Source organism: Rattus norvegicus, chromosome 18 (assembly GCF_021556685.1).
Source record: "Rattus norvegicus strain SHRSP/BbbUtx chromosome 18, alternate assembly SHRSP_T2T, whole genome shotgun sequence".
NCBI lineage: Eukaryota > Metazoa > Chordata > Mammalia > Rodentia > Muridae > Rattus > Rattus norvegicus.
In genome coordinates this window covers 66,243,069-66,261,601 of record NC_141551.1, presented here as the reverse complement: position 1 = coordinate 66,261,601, position 18,533 = coordinate 66,243,069, and the positions used below count along the sequence as shown (strand labels likewise).

The 18,533-nt window shown below is 44.7% G+C and overlaps 1 protein-coding gene across 2 annotated transcripts in view; it reads right to left on the bottom strand.

Annotated features, from left to right (window-relative positions):
- Positions 1-1,644: 1,644 nt before the first annotated feature.
- Mbd2 (methyl-CpG binding domain protein 2) overlaps positions 1,645-18,533 on the bottom strand; it is a 67,043-nt gene continuing 50,154 nt past the window's right edge. Inside the window, exons 5-8 of one of the 2 annotated variants that reach the window (XR_015642456.1) lie at positions 11,943-12,033; positions 10,527-10,704; positions 5,330-5,468; positions 1,645-2,107 (exon numbers count right to left, since the gene is read on the bottom strand). Coding sequence is in view for 1 of the 2 variants with exons in the window: in NM_001115025.1 (NP_001108497.1) it covers positions 5,342-5,468; positions 10,527-10,704; positions 11,943-12,033 (396 nt within the window). In the remaining variant the exon portion in view is untranslated. 2 annotated transcript variants of the gene reach the window in all.

The following is an 18,533-nucleotide window of genomic DNA, read 5'->3' as shown; positions in this document are numbered from 1 at the left end:
CCTCGAGCGGTGGTCACTGAGAGGCCTCGTTCTAATGGCTTTCACACCTTGTTTTCTACGTGAGCAAAGAAATCCTGCTAAAGCGTTTGCGTATGCACACGGTCAGTTTGCTCTCAAAGGATGTGTGTACAGAAGTTTATACGGCGGTTTGGATTGTGCTGTATAAAAAACAAGACAAGTGATCGGAAGCCACAGTTACTACAGACGCTATCCAAAGCTGGGCTTTGGGTAGAAGGAGGGCAACATCTGGGAAGCCATTCTAATAGCGGCCTAGAAACACACTCATCCCGAGTCGCTCTGACGGGCCCCTACCAGGGGTCCTCTGACAACGATCCTCCCACAGCAGGCAGAGCTGCCCACCCATCCACCAGCAGGGATGTTTCCATAAAACTGGGGGCCTAAGGCTCAGACCCAAGAATGTAATCAGATCAGAAATTCCAAACTTTTACAGTTCAGCAATACAGTTCCAAAACCACGGCAGCCCAAAGACAGCCACTTGCATGGCTTTGAGGATCCTGTACTCCCTCCGTCCCTGGGAATGAAGGGGTGGTGGAGGTCCTGGGGATAAAGGACACGAGTGACAAGGATACACAAGTGGTTACAACCTTGAGCACAGTACTTTGGGCCAATTTTTTTTGTTTGTTTGTTTTTTGTTTGTTTCTGTTCTTTTTGTTGTTGTTGTTTTGTTTTGTTTTGTTTTTGGTGCTGAGACCTGAATGTAGGGACTCAAGCATGATTAGCATGTGTGATCATTTAAAGTGAACACACAGCACAGGTCCAGCACACAAGCACATAAACTGTACCTGTAAAGCTGCATTAATTTTGCTCTGTTTTTCATAATTTCCTCTAATTTGCTTATAGCCACTCCTACTTGTCTTTGGCTCTGATCAATTTTTAAGTATTATGTTTTCATTTAAAAACTCATCGAATAATTCAATGGTAGTTTTGGTAAGTATTTACTAAATAATTTAAGTGGTCAGAAAGTTAGGCCCAGAGCTTCTAACAGAAGACAAGGTCGCTGGCTAGCAAAGTCTCACACTCTGGTGCACAAGGCTGTCTTAGACCTGCCCCTCACTGGGGCGAAGGACCTGGAGCGCTCTACTGACTTAGCTTGCGGACACTAGAAAGGGCAAACATTCCAGTCAAACCAGTGGAGCTTTGGTCAGCTCCTTCCATGGGCCTTGCAACCCTAACTCCTGTCACAAGGAAGGAAGAGCCTTACCGTGTAACACTACCCAAAGTACCACTCACGGGTAAGACAGGAAAGCTGTCTTTCGGAAGTCAGTGCGAAGCTTCCGGGGAACCACAATCTTCACACAGAGAGAGAGAGAGAGAGAGAGAGAGAGAGAGAGAGAGAGAGAGAGAGAGAGAGAGAGAGAGAGAGAGAGAGAGAGAGAGAGAGAGAGAGAGAGAGAGAGAGAGAGAGAGAGAGAGAGAGAGAGAGAGAGAGAGAGAGAGAGAGAGAGAGAGAGAGAGAGAGAGAGAGAGAGAGAGAGAGAGAGACCCGCAGGCGCAGGCGCACTACAGTATGCCAGCTACTTCCTATCACCTCCAATAGCAGGCTGAGGGCGGGGCAAAGCTGAATGCGGGAACGCTATCCAGGGCTCTGTGTGTGATCTTTAACAGAAGAAGTTCCAATCAGTCTGTGAATATAGTCATTTATTTGTCTTTACAGTGACGATGGAAGAATGTACAGGTATCTTCTTTCAATAAAGTATAAAAATCTGTTTATATACAGTGAAGTATAATAATCTTTAATTGGGAAACGTATTTGGTACTCCTGATCTGTTTATATTAAAACTGTGGGGGAAACGAATATCTCGGTAAGCGCTACATTTCCAGTCGATCGCACCTGGCACGGAAAGCGTCATTGCATCTTAGGTCCTGCTTGGTATTATAAAAGACTAATTTGAAGTCCTAGGATTCAAAATAAACATCATTTGGAATAATAGATATATACATCAAAAATACATCTAGAAAGGCATTGGTTAGTGCTATTAAAAAGCTGTGTGCTCAGGTACTCTTCTCCTTACAGGCGAAACCCGGTGGAAATGTTTGAATTCCGTTTCTAGCAATTTGCTCTTGGGGAAGGTCAGTCGAAAGTTACCTGGGAAGACAAAAGAAAGAACGATGACTTCCTAGGTGAAAGGTCAGAGAAACTCACTAAGAACCCCATTCTGACAGCCCTGGTAGAGCCCTGAGCTGCAGTCCAGACAGTGATGGCTAAAAACTCTAATCACCAGATCCTGGTACTCCAGTATTTCATCCTGAGTACTTTTAGTACCCAGGTCACGTGCTTATACAGTATTTCTGGTCTACAATTATCTTAAAAAGAATAAAAAGGAAACTCACAGGATAAATAAAACATTCCAAAAGACAGAAGACAAACCCAGACGTGTTTTTGAGAAAATTCGGCTTAATAATCTCCTGTGCTCCACAATGATGGACTTTACCTCAGAACATCTGTGAGTGTGCCTGCGTCTTCCTGCTTACCTAAGTAGGATGATTCCGTGCAACTGCGCACTGAACCATTTGTATCTTTTTTTTTTAAAGAGATTTATTTTTATGTGAGTATGTGAGTACACTGTCGCTGTCTTCACACACACCAGAAGAGGGCGTCGGATCCCATGACAGATGGCTGTGAGCCACCATGTGGTTGGTGGGAATTGAACGCTGGACCTGTGGACGAACAGCCAGTGCTCTTAACCGCTGAGCCATCTCTCCGGCCCACCATTTGTATCTTTAATCCAGTTCACTCACAGCTGCTCATTTCAACACATTTGTTTCGGTCATTATCTCCTTTTCGAAATCATTTTTAAAATGCTGATAACCTGGGTACTTATCTATTCTATGCAATTTAAGTAATACTGAAGACCTCGGTATGTTACTTAACTACGAATAAAAAAGTGCATGCCATTCCTGTGTCTACAGAACACTGGACAGAGCACAGCATGAGGAGGCTGGCGGAGCTGAGGAAAATGAAGCTTAGAAGAGTCAGAGACAATCTGTTATGAGTCATGTGACTGGCCAGCCCCACCTCTTATCTAGCTGTAAGCTAGAGCCCCATCTATTCCATACATAAGGATGAACATCCATTCTGGTTGTGCAGCCCTGCTCCAGGTTATTAAGGATTTTGGATGCACATAGACTAAATGAGTAGGTTATAAAAGCATAATTTTAATAATTAAGAACTATCCTAATTATTCCATACGTTACAAGCCTACTGGCTTAGTCTAACAATGTCTTCTTAAGGTCAGTATATAATATGCATAAGTCTGTTCCTATTGAACATGTCAGAATAATAGTCATTTTTAAAGAATTAAAATTCTAACCATTCCTCAATATCCTGAGCAGGTGCCGGCTGCTGTGCATTGGGGAGGAGTGCCTAAACACCTGTTATCAACAGGAGCTGTCTGTCTGCTGCCCGAGAGCACTCTAGAAAGTCATCACCAAGGAAGCTAAGGCCTTAACTATGCCACTCCTGACCGTCCTGGAGTGAATTCTGAAAGAGAAGGAAAAAGCCTGACAGAAGACGAGTTCCACTCCAGATGGCATCTTGATTCAACGGCATAGACTGCCAGTGGGAACAACACTCATGCAGGCTCCCTTACTGCCCCAGAGACACTGTGGTTAGGGCCTCAGACCAGAGGAACGTGCTCTACACTTCTCTGACAAATGTAACACACACTGAAGGAACTCATCAGAGTCCTACAGTGCATCCTTTCAGCTTGTAAAACAAAGTCTAAATTGTCAACACAGTCCCTTTCTGTCCTCAGTGAGGAGATAAAAGGCTTAAAATAAGACTGAGCCAGACTCTTCCAGTAAGGAAATAAACTTAAAATAGGACTAAAATGATCTAAACATTCTGTGTGGCTGGGAAATTGCTTGCTGGATGGTACTGCCCTGCCTGCACAGGGAAGGATGTATTAAGTTTACTCCTTGGTCGCAGTGTCATCAGGGTATGGGACACTATTAAAATAAAAAGAGGCACCCGATGGAAGGGAAGGTGATGCCAACAGCTCGCCCATCTTCTCTCCATTCCCGACCTGTGCTCTGCTCTTCCACCAAACAGGACTCCCACAGCAGCTCCAGTGGAACCTCATTCTCCCTTCTGCTCTCTCCAGCTCACCTCCAGCCAGCCACCCAGAAGCTGATTCTACCGCATCTAAGACCTACCCTTTCCTGCTAAGGTGACAGGAGTGTCACCTTGAGAAAGTCACCACTGTCCCTTACTAGACTAACACTGCAACATTCCAACTGGTCCCTGCCTCCATGCCTTCTCTACTCCACACCAAACAAGCAAATCCGATCATACTACTAACCTTCCGTAAGACTGAGTAAGCTCGAAGTCTGCACCATGATTCACAGACCTTCCTGCTAGGCCTGCTGCCCACACACTCCCCACTGCTCCCTAGGCAACAGCAACACTACATTCCCACCTCAAATCCCTTCTCTGAAGAAACCTTCTCTCTGCTGACCCTTCTAACCAAGCCACTTTCCACCTGTGCTCTGCTTGCTTGACTCAATTCTACTCATCTTTCAGGACCAAGGTAAACATCCCTTCCTCACGGCAGCTTTGCTGACCCTTTGCATCATGTTCTGCTCTGCTGTCTCTCTTCTCAGATTTGGTTTCTGAGGGAACAAGCCACTGGTATATGTGTGGCCGAAAGTAAAACAGATCTTGCCAAGACACAAGACAGAGGTTAGGAAGTGATACAGCATCAAAGCCACAGAAGGTGAGCATTCATCAAACAGAACGCACACTTACAAGAGCATCTTTAAGGTGCAGGTGTTAGACTTGTCAATTCTCTTCCTGATCTCTCTATATCTGATGCACAGTATTAAGAATCTACTAATGGCAAGACTCTGCTTATCTTAATGCCATAGTTCCAAGGAGGGTGTGGCACCCCCCAGAAGGCAAACAGGCTAGCCATTCCTCCCAAACTAAGAGTCCTTTTCTCCTTCCTCTGCTTTCTTTCAGGACACCCTAGCCATTTTTTCAGCACCAATTAAAAGCATACAAAGTAGATCAAAGGACTCTTTCTGGGTAGGTGGCTACGGCAACAACAATGTCCTCCCAAAATTAGGGCAAACATGATAGCTTATGGGTCCTTAGGGCAGAGTGGGGCATGCGCAGGACCTGTAAGTGTTGAGCAGGCTACAAGGGGAAAACACCATGAGAGCAAATGCCTTCCCTCCATGTGCCTCTCTCTACCTGCCTCTCTGTATGCCTCCCTCTGTGCTCGCCCCCCCCAGCCTCCCCCCATGTCCCCCTGCGCCCCCTCCTCCCTTCCTTCCCCAGCCTCTCTCTGTGCCTGGCGAGGCTCACCTGGTCATATTCTTACTCCTCATCTCCACTGTCCATGTCAATGTCTACTTCCTCCGTGTCCACGGCCCGGGACAGGATGTCCGCCATGAGTGCTTCCTCTAGTTTCTTTCGGACTTGTTGGACTCGCTCTTCCTGTTTCCTTTTCAAAAACAGAAAGAAATGAAACTGAAAACTCCGTGATAAAAATGAAACTATTCTGGCAGCCCCAAGCCCTCGAGGACCACACAGACAGGTGCACTTCTTTCTCCTTGGGCGTCCCAAACGCCACGCTACATGGGAAGCAGACGGGAAGCAGACGGTGCTAGCTCTCACCAGAACACATTGCAGCCTGTACAATGGTGGTCACCTCTTATCGCAAGAGATTCTGGAACGAATACATGAACTTGCATGATCTTTCCCTCAACTTCCAGAATTTCAAGTATGTGAAGATTTGGGATTATAATTTAAGAAATAAGTAGAAATGACTTGGAAGTAAGGATATGTGAGAGAGCTGGCCTTGAAAAGGAAAGGAAACCACTTAGGAGCTGAAGCCTCAATAGAGACATGTGCTGGGCTTGTCCTGGCATCTGTGGCTGGATGAGTACTTCGAGACCAGATCAGCAGAGCAGGGCCAGGACCCCTAAAGCCCATGCACTGAGGACAAAGACCAAAACCACCTGTCCAACTGAGATGATCCTAGTAGGTGAGACCATACCATGAGCTTCTCTAGTTTGCTGAAAGCAAGGTGACATCAAAAGTGATAGTGATTCTACATCATAAAGAAGGTCCTGAACCATTAGATGAAAAACAAAACCAAGGCTAAGGGGCTACTAGAATGTTCTACAGCTCTGTGAAGCACAAGGGAGAAGATGAGGCCAGCTCCTGAGACCACAAGAGCAAATGGACATCCAGAAGCAATCCAGGAGGCCAGAGCAAGAAACAGACAGAGGAGGAGGAGCACAGGCTAGTCCCACACGGAGAACAGCCATATCCTGGTGTGAAGAGACAGGTGATGTCAGGCTCCATGCAGAGTAGGTGAAGAAGGCACAGTAACGAGGAACATTCAGGGCTGTACAGAAAAAATAGTGCGGTTTCCTCCCACTAGGGCAGACAGACTGCAGCACTGCCCAAACCTGGGATTCCAAACAGGTAAAGGAAGCAAGTCCCGGAAAACTCCAGAAGATTAGCCAGCTGGGGAGTTCATTTTGTTACCCTGAAGTAAATGATACCATGTCCAAGATAAGGAGGGTAATAGGTATCATGTAGCCACAAAAACTTTATCTTTTCTTTATTAAAAGAAAGAGCACAAAGAATTGCTAACAGACCTCCAGTTCCTAAAGGGAGATTCAAATCCACAGGAGGGAAGCAGTACAATGTCAGTCTGACCTCTGACCTCTACAGTTTCTTTGTATCAAATGAGGCTGGGGTTCAACGCCTGTCCGTGTAATGGAGCAGGGTAAGAATACACACATCCGTCACATTGGCAAGCTCACCACTACTGTCAGGTCACGAGGCAGAGGCTGGGAATGACCCATGAGGAAGGCAGGGCGGGACACACTGCACCTTGTGAGGAGGTCTAGCTTGAGCTCTGATGTCTACTGAAGAGTTTCTTTTACTTTGAATACAACTTCTTGCCTTTATGCAACAAATGTGCTTGCTGTAGGAATAGACAGAATTCTATGACGTTCTCCAAGTCTCCTCCAAATCCAATACGTACTCCTTGTACAATTTACCCCAGGAGGAGTGGATGACATTGGTAGACACTGTGGGATATTGCTCTATAATTGGTTACTAATCATCGAATCATTAGTTAATCACAAGGAAGCTGATGAACCTAACCAGTAAGAAGCTGAGAGAACAATGTGAAGGTGTAAGAGAAGCCAAGTGGGAATTGTGGGTCAGTAGTGGGGACTGCAAGGTCAGTAGTGGGGACCACAAGTCAGTACTGGGGACCACAAGGTCAGTAGTGGGGACCACAAGTCAGTACTGGGGACCACAAGGTCAGTAGTGGCGACCACAGGTCAGTACTGGGGACCACAAGGTCAGTAGTGGGGACCACAAGGTCAGTACTGGGGACCACAAGGTCAGTAGTGGGGACCACAAGGTCAGTACTGGGGACCACAAGGTCAGTAGTGGGGACCACAGGTCAGTAGTGGAGACCACAGGTCAGTAGTGGGGACCACAGGTCAGTAGTGGGGACCACAAGTCAGTAGTGGCGACCACAAGTCAGTAGTGGGGACCATAAGGTAAGTAGTGGGAACTGTAGATCAGTAGTGGGGACCGCAAGGTCACCTTCAAGAGTACTGAGCGCCCTGTTCAGCAGCCAAGAGGAGAACAGAGGTCTCTTCTCTGCAGCACATAATGAGTTTCTTATCAAGCATCTGAACCTAGAAAAAGACTCCCACGTTCCTGAAGGTAAGATGATCCAGAAATCACTGATTTCAGCCTAGTGAGGCTAAGCACAGTCGAACCACAGAACTGTGAACTTATAAACGACTTAGGCTACAATTTATGGGATGTCACTAAGTATCAGAAAACAATTACACCCATGAATGAAAATATTATCAAGTATGCTGAAGAGATAAACTTAATGCTGAGATTTTTAGCCAAGGCTCACTGGGGAAGCACACACACCGTCACTGGAATAATGGAGAGGATCAGCAGGCTCCTGTGTAAGAATAAGGTCTTTTTTTTTTTCTTTTTTTCGGAGCTGGGGACCGAACCCAGGGCCTTGGGCTTTCTAGGCAAGTGCTCTACCGCTGAGCTAAATCCCCAACCCCAGAATAAGGTCTCTAATTAGAAGCTTTGCGGACCGCAAAGGCTGGCTCCAGTTGGAGGAAGAGCAGCGGTTGCACTCAGTCACTCCTGAGCCTGTGCCAACTCAACAAGCAACGCGGCCGGCTAAGTCCTGCCGTGCCAGTTCCCTCACATGAAAGGATGTTAGACAATCAACACAGGTCCAGGTCTGGGTTTGAGATCACGCCTTGACTATCAACAATCCTAGTGTTGAACGATGCCACTGACATGCCCATACCCCAGTCTAACCACACGACTTGGGAAAGTCCTGTTCGCTATCTCTGTGTTCACACCGAGAAGGAAACAGCCTTGTTCCCCAGGTGATTATCTTCCTCAAGGTCACAATGATCCACAGGGCAACCTCATCTCTTGCTTTGATTTTTATATTTGATTTTTTTATAAGTTCTTCAAAAATAAAGTTGATTGCAAATTCCAGGAAACAAAAGCATCCAAATACAACCTCAAACGGTTTCTATCTTTTCAAAGCAGATTACTTTAGAGCCCGAGAAGGGTTTTCCAGTTATAAATCTAGCTAGATTCACACATTTAGGAACATTTCCATATCAACTCTTTATAGATTTAGATGAAAACAAAAACAAACAGAAAACTATTTCAAATTGGATGTTTCCAAACTGCCATCTGCTGGTCTCATCTAGGAATGGTACTCCAGGAAAACTCAGGCTTGGGCTCAAACAGAAATAGTGACGTTCATTTACACACCACCATGTTTCAAAGACAAAGCAGTGTACTGCGACATCACTATCATCACAACAAAGTAATGGAGCCCCAGTTCAAAGGTTCCAGAGTGGAACTTCCTGTGATCTCACCACTTAGTGTGTGGCTTCTCCAAATAATAGTTTGCTTCTACTTCTGGGTGCTGTCAGGCTGAGCTGGGTTTCCCTTTTACTGTAGCACTAAGCGGCTGTTCTGTGGCCCAGCCTTAGAAAGATCTTCACAGATGTAACTATCTCCTCTCTTATTCCCCACTGATTACCTCTTTGTTCTGTTTTCCTCGGTTGCTTCCCATCTTGCTCTACTGTATGAGTGTGCATATATACATGTGCGCGAATGTGTTCCTGTGTGTATCTTGTGGGCGTGCACATGAACGTATGCGTGTGTGCATGGATGAGTTGTGTCTCTCAAACTCTTTTAAATCTTTACATGTAACAAAGTTGATATAAGTAAACCCCTAAACTGAGTTTGAATGAAATAAATAAACTCATGTTAAATAAACTGGACTTTAAAATGCAACTGGGCCTTAAGGCGGCAAAGCTGTCTGTCACCTTCTTTGAAGAAAGGTTGGCTTGCAGACAAAGGCTTGCGGGAAGAATCACAGTCACGTGAAAGGGTTAAGGGTGTGGTTTGGGGATTGAATTCCAGAGGCCTGGGTTTCGATTTCAAGCACTACAAAGGCAAACTAAAACTAAAAAGAAACTGCAGAAAAGGCCCGATGGGATGCAGGAAAGGGGCTCATTAGAGCGGAGCTCCAGAGGCACCGACTGTGACTGCTGCTTTGAGAATGTGACTAATGCTGTGATGCCATGCCTGTGATGCTCACTCTGAAACAAAGCTTATTTCGGGAGCATTTTCCTTACCAAGATCTTTATCACCTTCCCTGCGTCTCACAAAAGCTCTGTATATTAGTTCTATTGCTGTGTGAACATCATGACCAAAGCAGCTTGGGAACAACGAGGTTTATTTTGCCTACACTTTCATATCACAGTTCATTATCAGAGGAGTCTGGGCCAGAACTCATCAAGCAGGGCAAGCGCCTGGGGCAGAGCTGAGACAGAGGCATGGACCGGGTTGCTCACTGGCTTGTCCTCACGACTTGTTCATTCTGCTTTCTTACAGCATCAGGACCTCCAGCCCAGAGATGGCGCTGCCCACAGGGAGGTGAGCAGTCAGTCACTGCCCTGCAGGCCTATCCACAGCCCGATCTTATGCTGGCAACTTTTCAATTGAGAGTCCCTCCTCCTAGATGACATAAAGTTGGCATAAAGCTAACCCTGACTTCTGTAGTACCCAAAAGACCATCTCTGACAGAGGCATCCCTTAGAGATAGCCACCCCGCCTTTGGGGGAATTTGTATGCATATAGACAAAGATGTCTGGTCTGTGGGACGTACAGCTGAACACAAAGTTCACTCCCCCTTCACATACTCTTGATGCACTCGGCGTGAAGGTGATTTCCATGGCATTTTTAATAGCTTAGCACATGAAGCGAAGTTAAATGGCATCAGGCTGCTCACATACAGTGTCAAATCAGACCTCAAAAGGCTTTGGGTGTTGAACTCGGTTTTAAGTTTTGAATACAGGATGATCAACTGTATTAGCTGTGGCACTGAACCTAATGGCGTTCATTAAAAAAAAAAGTCTACAAGCAAAACTGAGGTATTCAAGATTATGTTAAAATGGCTTACCTAATGTCATCATCTGTAACAATGAAAGCTTTGCAGAGGGGTTGAGATGTGTTAAGCCAAACAGCAGGGTTCTTTTCCACGGCCGCAGAGACCTGTCCGGTGATGGGTGCAGAGCTTGTATGCAAAGCACTGGCCACGGCAGACAGAAGGGTCTCATCATTACTACCTGGGCCGACTCCTACAGGGAGAAAGCAACACTGTTGAGAGGGAACCGCCCCTGAGCGGATGGGCCTGCCGCTGTCTCAAAGGCCAGGATGTTTATGCTTACTGAGGACCATACAAGTGAACCCGCCAAAGCCACAGAGGAAAAGCCACATCCATGTTATGGCTACTGCACACCAAAGGACAGTTAAGAACAGTTAAGAATTCAAACGTCAACTTGAAAATACATTTCTTTTTTTTTTTTTCTTTTTTTCGGAACTGGGGACCAAACCCAGGGCCTTGCGCTCGCTAAACAAGCGCTCTACCGCTGAGCTAAATCCCCAACCCCAAAATACATTTCTTAAGGCCCTAACTTTTGAAAACTTATGTTCGTTTTCTCAAGAAAGGTCAACTATTTACATAATTTAAGACCCTGTGAGATCACTGTGCTATACTCAAGTATCCCTGTTAACATAACTTGGATTGGTTTCTTCCTACTTAGCTTTTAATAACAATTTCCAATCTCTAGGCTTATCATCTATGTTCTGACTTCAGGGAAGGTCAGTGCCAGCATGACATGCACTAACTTAGTCATCACTTTCAAATGACCAGAGCCAGATTCCTCAAAGTGATAAGAGCACAACCTCGGGCTTGTGAGGGCCTCTAGCCAGAGCAAACTTTAAGTGATCCCATCAAAGTTCTGAATTTATTTAAAGCAATAATGTGTAGGAACATACAAGTATGAGATATCAGCCCAACTGTCCACTTGGAAGATTTCTGAGAAATCCACACTCAGTCAATGTTGAGGACTGAAATTCTAATACTTGAGAAATAATGTTACCTTGAATGGGGCACAAGTATATGAGAGCAGCATCTATAGAGAAGCAGGAGAGCTTGAAGTTGGTGTTTCAGTGTAGAACAAGAAAGCAAATGCTGGGGTGAGATGCTGCTCTAAGTCAGAAACATGGAACCGCTTGGTTCAGGTGTTACAGCAGCGCATGGGTTAAAGACCACAAGGCTAGCCAAGAACCCAACATTCACACAGAAGAAAACAAAAGGTTAAGGTTGACATACTATGCAGAAGTATTTTATGACGTCTGTCATGTATGCTTTCCCTTGGTTTATAGCATAAGAGGCATGTCATCCAGCAAAGCACGTGGTCCCCCAAAGCAAAGGCCTGCTGGTATTGGTCACCTGTGAATGCCCAATATCTAAGTACAGTGCCTGGCACACAGTAGGTACTGAGCAAATATCTCTTCAACTCAATTTCGATACCTTGAAGACCTTTAGGTAGCTCCATGGTTTTTATAATTTGTTCTGTTACATCTGATGCGCTAAGTCCTTGTAGCCTCTTCTCCCAGAAAAGCTGTAAGGCAAAAACACCACTGTTAACACGGATGTCTGAGACAAGGGGGTAGCATATCTGGCGATGCTGCTGGATAATGAAGTCAGTTCAATGGTCTCCTACCATGTTCTGATTCTTTCCTTAGAACAGGCTAGATGAAATGCCAAACAAGAATTCACTCAACACACGATAACTCCTTCAGATGACACTACTGAAAAAGTGTTTTAATTTTCCAGACTCAATTGCTTCAATATTACAGACCGTTGTGTTTTACAAATTATACATAATTGCTCATAACACATAATTTGAATTTTTAAAAATTCATTTAGCATAAAATGCCAATGTTAAATTTTATCAAAGAAAAAATAATCAATATCTTTACGAAAACACGGTTTTTCTAAGACACTCAGAAGTTTAGCCGTTCAGTATCCTTTAGGGGGTAAATGCTATAGTTACTGTTGATAGAAAGTTTTCCAAAGCATCTCAACAGCAGTTGTGAGTCACTGTCTCTCTGATGCACCGGTCCCTGGATCGCTTGCTCGCTCAGCGGTCCCTGCCTCAGGGAGCTGTGGAGGGCAGTGCACACTTTGACTGTATGTGCTTTTCAGATGCTAGTCTTTCTCCTGGCTCACCGAATGGGTGCAGCCACATAGCATCTTCTGAGTCCCTGTAACACACTATCCTGATCTAGCGCAATCGACAATGGTTCTGATCCTGTTTCTTTTTAATCTACATCGTGTTTACTGTAGACAAGGAAAAACCAAGGCTTCTCTCGGACTCTCTCCCTTCCTTTGACCCTAGATAAGAGGACCTGTGCATGGGTGCTATTGAGACAATCTGTGTCATGAATAGCCAGCGAAGCAACAGAACTGGGCTTGTGGAAGACACGTGAATGCCTGGGGGAGCTCCAGCTCCAGCGCCTGTGAGAGGTACGGCCTTGGTCATGTGTTACCTCTTCAAAGGCTTTAATTCTCCTTCACAGGTGAGCGAGCAATGGCTATCACACAGGACGGCTGTAGGGAATTAGTGCGGCGATGCAAGCCAAGCGACTACCGTACAGCAGTCATAACACTTACTTTTAGCTACTTCTAGGGCCTTCAGAAGCTTAATGTGTAAAGTATTAGATGACCACCTATCAGACGCGTGAGAAGATACGGTAGTATGACTTCTCCTGCAGCACAATAACATATTATATTTATAGCCTCAAACCTGGAACAAGAATAATTTCCAACACAGTACTCCAAAGACTTTTGTATATATAGTTAATACAGTTACATGTATTACCTCTTCCTGCAAAGTAATATCAATATGTAGCCAACATAAGCAAGGCAATCAATACTAGGAGGATGGAGGTAAGCTAATTAAGAGTTCAGCGTAAGTCTGATGAGGATCCTAAGTGTCCTGAGAAATCCTTTTTGCATTCTGTTTACTCCTTGGTAGGAAATATCATCTGTAAGTAAAGTGCTTGCCTGGCACTAATCAAGACCTGAGTTCAATCCCAAAAATCAGAGTAAAGTTCCCGGCAGCTGCCACTGGACTGTAATCCCAGCACTGTGGCTGAAGAGAGAGGCAGGGGGCTTGCTGCCAAGCCAACCAGCTTAGCCTAACCGGTGAGATAAACCATTAAGAAATCTGCCTCAAAGGAGGTAGATGGCATTCATGAGGGTAACAGCTGAGGTTGTTGTCACACACACACACACACACACACACACACACACGCAGGCACGCACACGCACAGACATGAACACACAATATAGATGTAGAATCCAAACTCATGTATGTTTATGTTACATACATGTACATATTTAGACATCATATTTGTTGTTCAACTTACTACAGAAAACTGCCCATGTACTAGACATGTGCAAACATCTTGCAATTATTCTCTAAACAAACAAGGTAATAACAATGTACACGGCGTTGACATCAGAGTAGATGCTGTAAGTAACTTAGACACAACCTAAAGGATAGAGGAAGATGGGGAATAATATGTCGGTGCCATGTTACATGTTACACAAGAGACTTCAGCACTGTATGGGTCGGATATTGGTAAGTGGTCCTCGAACCAAACTCATGAGGAAGAAACGACTCTACACTATGACTTAATTTGTAAAAATAAAACAAAAGTACCAAAAAGTAAAAGTATGGGGATTATGGGTAGATATGAGTGCCAATATTCTACACTAAAACTGTATTTCCAGAATTAAAAGATGACTTAGAACCTATCAACTCTAATGTTTAATTTTAAAAGTTGTTAATCAGAAGGAAAATTATACAAAAAAATTAGAAGAGAATCATGGAAAATGCTGGATTAAACGTGGGTACATGGTTGTAGATTTTATCTAGTCACATCACCCTGCAGGCAGCTCCCCAGACTTTGTGATCTGCTGCACTGGCCTCAGTTTACATCTCAGTCCTAGGGGAAGGACAAAGGAGGGAAAGTCTTTTGTCTAAATGTTTCTCATGTTCCTCTTGAGCCCAGATGTTTACCAGGATTAGATTAATTCATCTGCAAGTCTTCCCCAGCCAGCTCATGTCCAAGGACAATAATAGGACAAGTGCTGCAAGTCTTTCTGCATGTGAAGTAGCCTAGCTTCCTCTCTGTGCTGTAATAAATTCACAGACAAAAGCAGCTTGAAGGGAGACAGGGTTTATTTACAATTCCAGGTCATAGTCCTTCATTTCAGGCAAAGTCAAGGCAGAGACATAAACAGCCACACACACACTGAAGAACAGTGAGGGAATGAATGCATGCATACTTGTGTGATTTAGTTTGCTTTCTCCACTCTAAATATAGTTCAGAACCGGCAAGCCAAGGGAATGGCGCTGCCCACAATGAGCTGCCTCTTCCCACATCAGTTATCATAATCAAGACAACAACCACAGATATGTACACAAAAGGATCTACAAGACCAGGTATGGATTACTGTTCCTGAAGACTCTCTTCCCGAGTCATTCTAGAATGTTTCAAGTCAACAACACTATCATGAGAGTTCCCATTTTACCACAGCTACCTCATCTCTCCCAGCACATTTTGTAAACACCATCATTGTCCTCATTCTAACATGAAAATGAGATTTTGCCTCCCTAATTCAACTGTATCCTCAATTCAGTCTTGCTACCAAATGACATAGATATAATACGTAAGAGAAACATTGATTTAGTAAATGGATCAAGTCCCCAAATCAATGCACTATCACCTTGGGTTGATAAGTATGTTTCTAGTCCTTACCAACAAAATACTCGTATGCCTCTATCTTATCATCACTCAGAATACTAGAAAAAAATCCAATAGCTCCCACAGGAACACCATCCTCTATTGCCAATCTCAGCAATGGCCTGTCAAACCACCTAACTGTTGGAGAAACACCAGCTGGGATGAAAAACCCCAATGGACCTAAACTGTCCCCAATGGCAATGCTGGCTTTGGGAAAAGCATTTTAGTCACCACCAGGCCTGGGTCTCACTGTGCCCTCTTCTCTCAGATCTTGGTTTAGTATACACATTAGAGCATTGAGGGGCATAGCTGCCTGCACTTTACCTACCCTGGCCTACCAAGGGGGCAAACGTGATGATGTGTACAGAGCTGCTGCTTTTGTGAGATGTGCAACCAAATAAGTTTACTGAAAGTAAAACTAACTCAAAATCCAACCGTGGAGGTTTTGCTTTTTAACTGCTGAGGTCCGGTTTGGCTCGGGCTGCATTGGTTTGTCTCCTGAAGAGCATCCAGAAGATGAGGAAGAAACAGGGACCACGAGAAAAGTCACAACCACACAATACCGGAGCACCAGAAACTGAATCGCTACAACGTTTATCCATCATACCCTTCCATCGGCCCTGGGAGCATAACTCATACTCTGAACGGATTTGTGCTCTGAGAAAGTCAGACACGTAGGGATCAGATGAGTCCTGAGTGAATGAGAATTGCCATGAGCATGACCACACCAAGAACTCCAGCAGCTCAGATCCATGGGAACCTCAAGGTTTTCCCTGGGGCAGGCTCAGGGGAATGACAAAGCCTTCCACTGGCCAAGCACCAACGCTGACAGTGTTTGCAGAAAGTACCAACCACAGCTTCACCTCTCAGAAGTCTGAGGCCTAACACTGCTACACAGACGCGTGTGCACGTACAGACACACACACACACACACACACACACACACACACACACACACACACACACACACCATGCCAGCTTTTCCGTAAATATCCTGTTTCTCCAGTCCTGGTTGCCCCAGACAGGTCAGTCCCAGAGCTGCAGGTTGCAGCATAGAAGGGAAGGTTTATAAGGAAAAGATAATCAGAGACTCAGGCCCAGCTCAGTGAGTATTCTTTGAGCACCCATCCTGGGCACTGTATTTTGGTAGGTGCTGGGGTGTTTGTGTACTGGCAAGGAAGCTCTATTTGGTAAAAATAAACAGAGCAAGGGTGACCACAGAGACTATAATCATGCCAACAAAAATTAACCTCAACATTGGAGACAGATTTTAGGAAGCAGCTCTAGGAATTGTAGAGGAATAATGTGTAGGCGAACAGAAACTGAGAGCGACGCTTAACCAGTAACCAGCATTTATCAACAGTTTTACACAGAGCGGCCAAAGGGGGTTATTTCAAATATATCTTAAAGCCTGGCCCTCAGAGACTCCATTTCCATAGCGCTGGGTTTCATTAACTAATTATTGTTTCCGGTGATTCTGCTGTGGGCGTAAGAAACCGTATTTGAGTTGAGGTAAGAGAGTGGCAGTATCCAAGGAGAGGCGCTCTGCTGTTGGCACCACATTTTAGCCTGAACTATGGCTAGAAAAAGCACAAATTATTCTCTATACCTCAGAAACTAAAGGGCAGTAGTGTCCCCTCCCATTTTATTTCGCTGTAGAATGATTTGTTAGTGACTGTTTAGGCGGAGAGAAAGGGCTCGTCCAAAGTTCAGCTGGGGCAGGACAAATACACTCAGTCATGGGCTCTCAATGGCATAGGACGAACAGTAACAAGCGACAACCACCACTTAGCCAACCACAGGCCCAGCCCTCTGCTAAATGCTTTGTTACAGAAATTCAGTCACTGCTTTCTGTACCATTTTTAAAAATATCTATAAGTTCACATTTCTAGATGAAGGAAGCGAGGCTCGGTGAGGCTGACAAGGAGTGAGCAATGAGACTGGAACTGAAATCAGGTTAGGATGGCTGTTACCCTGCTCCAAACAGCACAGCACGACGGGTGCTTAGCGCTTAGTGCTTAGTGCTTAGTGCTTAGTGCTCCCCATCCGACCAGAGAGGACAAGCCTTGGATGCATGATAGATTTATCTATCTTTACCTGACAGGAAAGCCACTGAGTTAGTCTGAAACCACTTAAGGTATAGGAGCCATTTAAGGGACGCACAGACAAATACTCTGCAGGTCCTGTCCGGTGCCCCGCCCTTTCCTTCTGCAGAATGAGGAGGCACCAGTGAGCAATGCTTTAGCTAAGCTGGTGTCGAGCTCAGAGTGTCAACTGCTCTTGGACAGTTCGTGTGACTTTCGAAGTCTGATTTATTGACTCCAAAAACAAGCTTTCTGGGGTCCAGCTGCAAATGCCAGTCATCTAAACCGGCAGAATTTCCAGAGGATGGAAATTTTAAAATGAGACTCTTCCTTTAAGAAAATATTTCCAGGTATCAAGACTGGATAGGTATAAAAACGAGTGTTTCATGCAACAAATGGAGAGGGGGGGTGCTTCCCAAGCACCTGTATCTGAGAGCTTCCAGCTTACTGTGCTATTTTATATCTACAATCATACCCCATCTGAAACCTAGTGTACCTGGACAGTGTTAAAAACTCACATAGCATAAAAGCATCTTCCATATTTACTCAGGACCTCATCTTGACAGTCAACTGGGAAGATAAAAATATCTAACTTTGAATGGCAGGGTGAGCCTTTAGACTCAGACCAACCTATATTCTAAGCCTTGTTTTTCCAGTAACTTTATGAATTTGGTGGCTAGCCCTCTATAAGTATCACTTTCCTTCCCTATGAAATATAACAATAAAAACCATTACAAACGGTTATAGACACTTCATGAGGTTTTCTAATCACCTGATATCATTTTAATAAAAATCTCAAGGTAGAAAGGAACAAGGCAAAAATTAATTTTGAAGGACATTAACAGCTGAGCTTTACAACATGCTTAAGCATCTGTCCTTCCTCCCCAAATTTTCTGTGGAGGATTTCTTGCTACTTTCAAGTATCTTTAAATCCACTTCCCTCTTTTTCACACACACACACACACACACACACACACACACACACACTCACACACTCACACACATACACACAAAGTCACACACACACATTCACACATACACACTCACACACACACTCACACACTCACTCACATACACAAAAACTCACACACATTCATACACACATACACTCACACACACACTCACACAGACTCACATACACACTCACACACACTCACACACATACACACAAAGTCACACACACACTCACACACACACTCACACAGACTCACATACACACT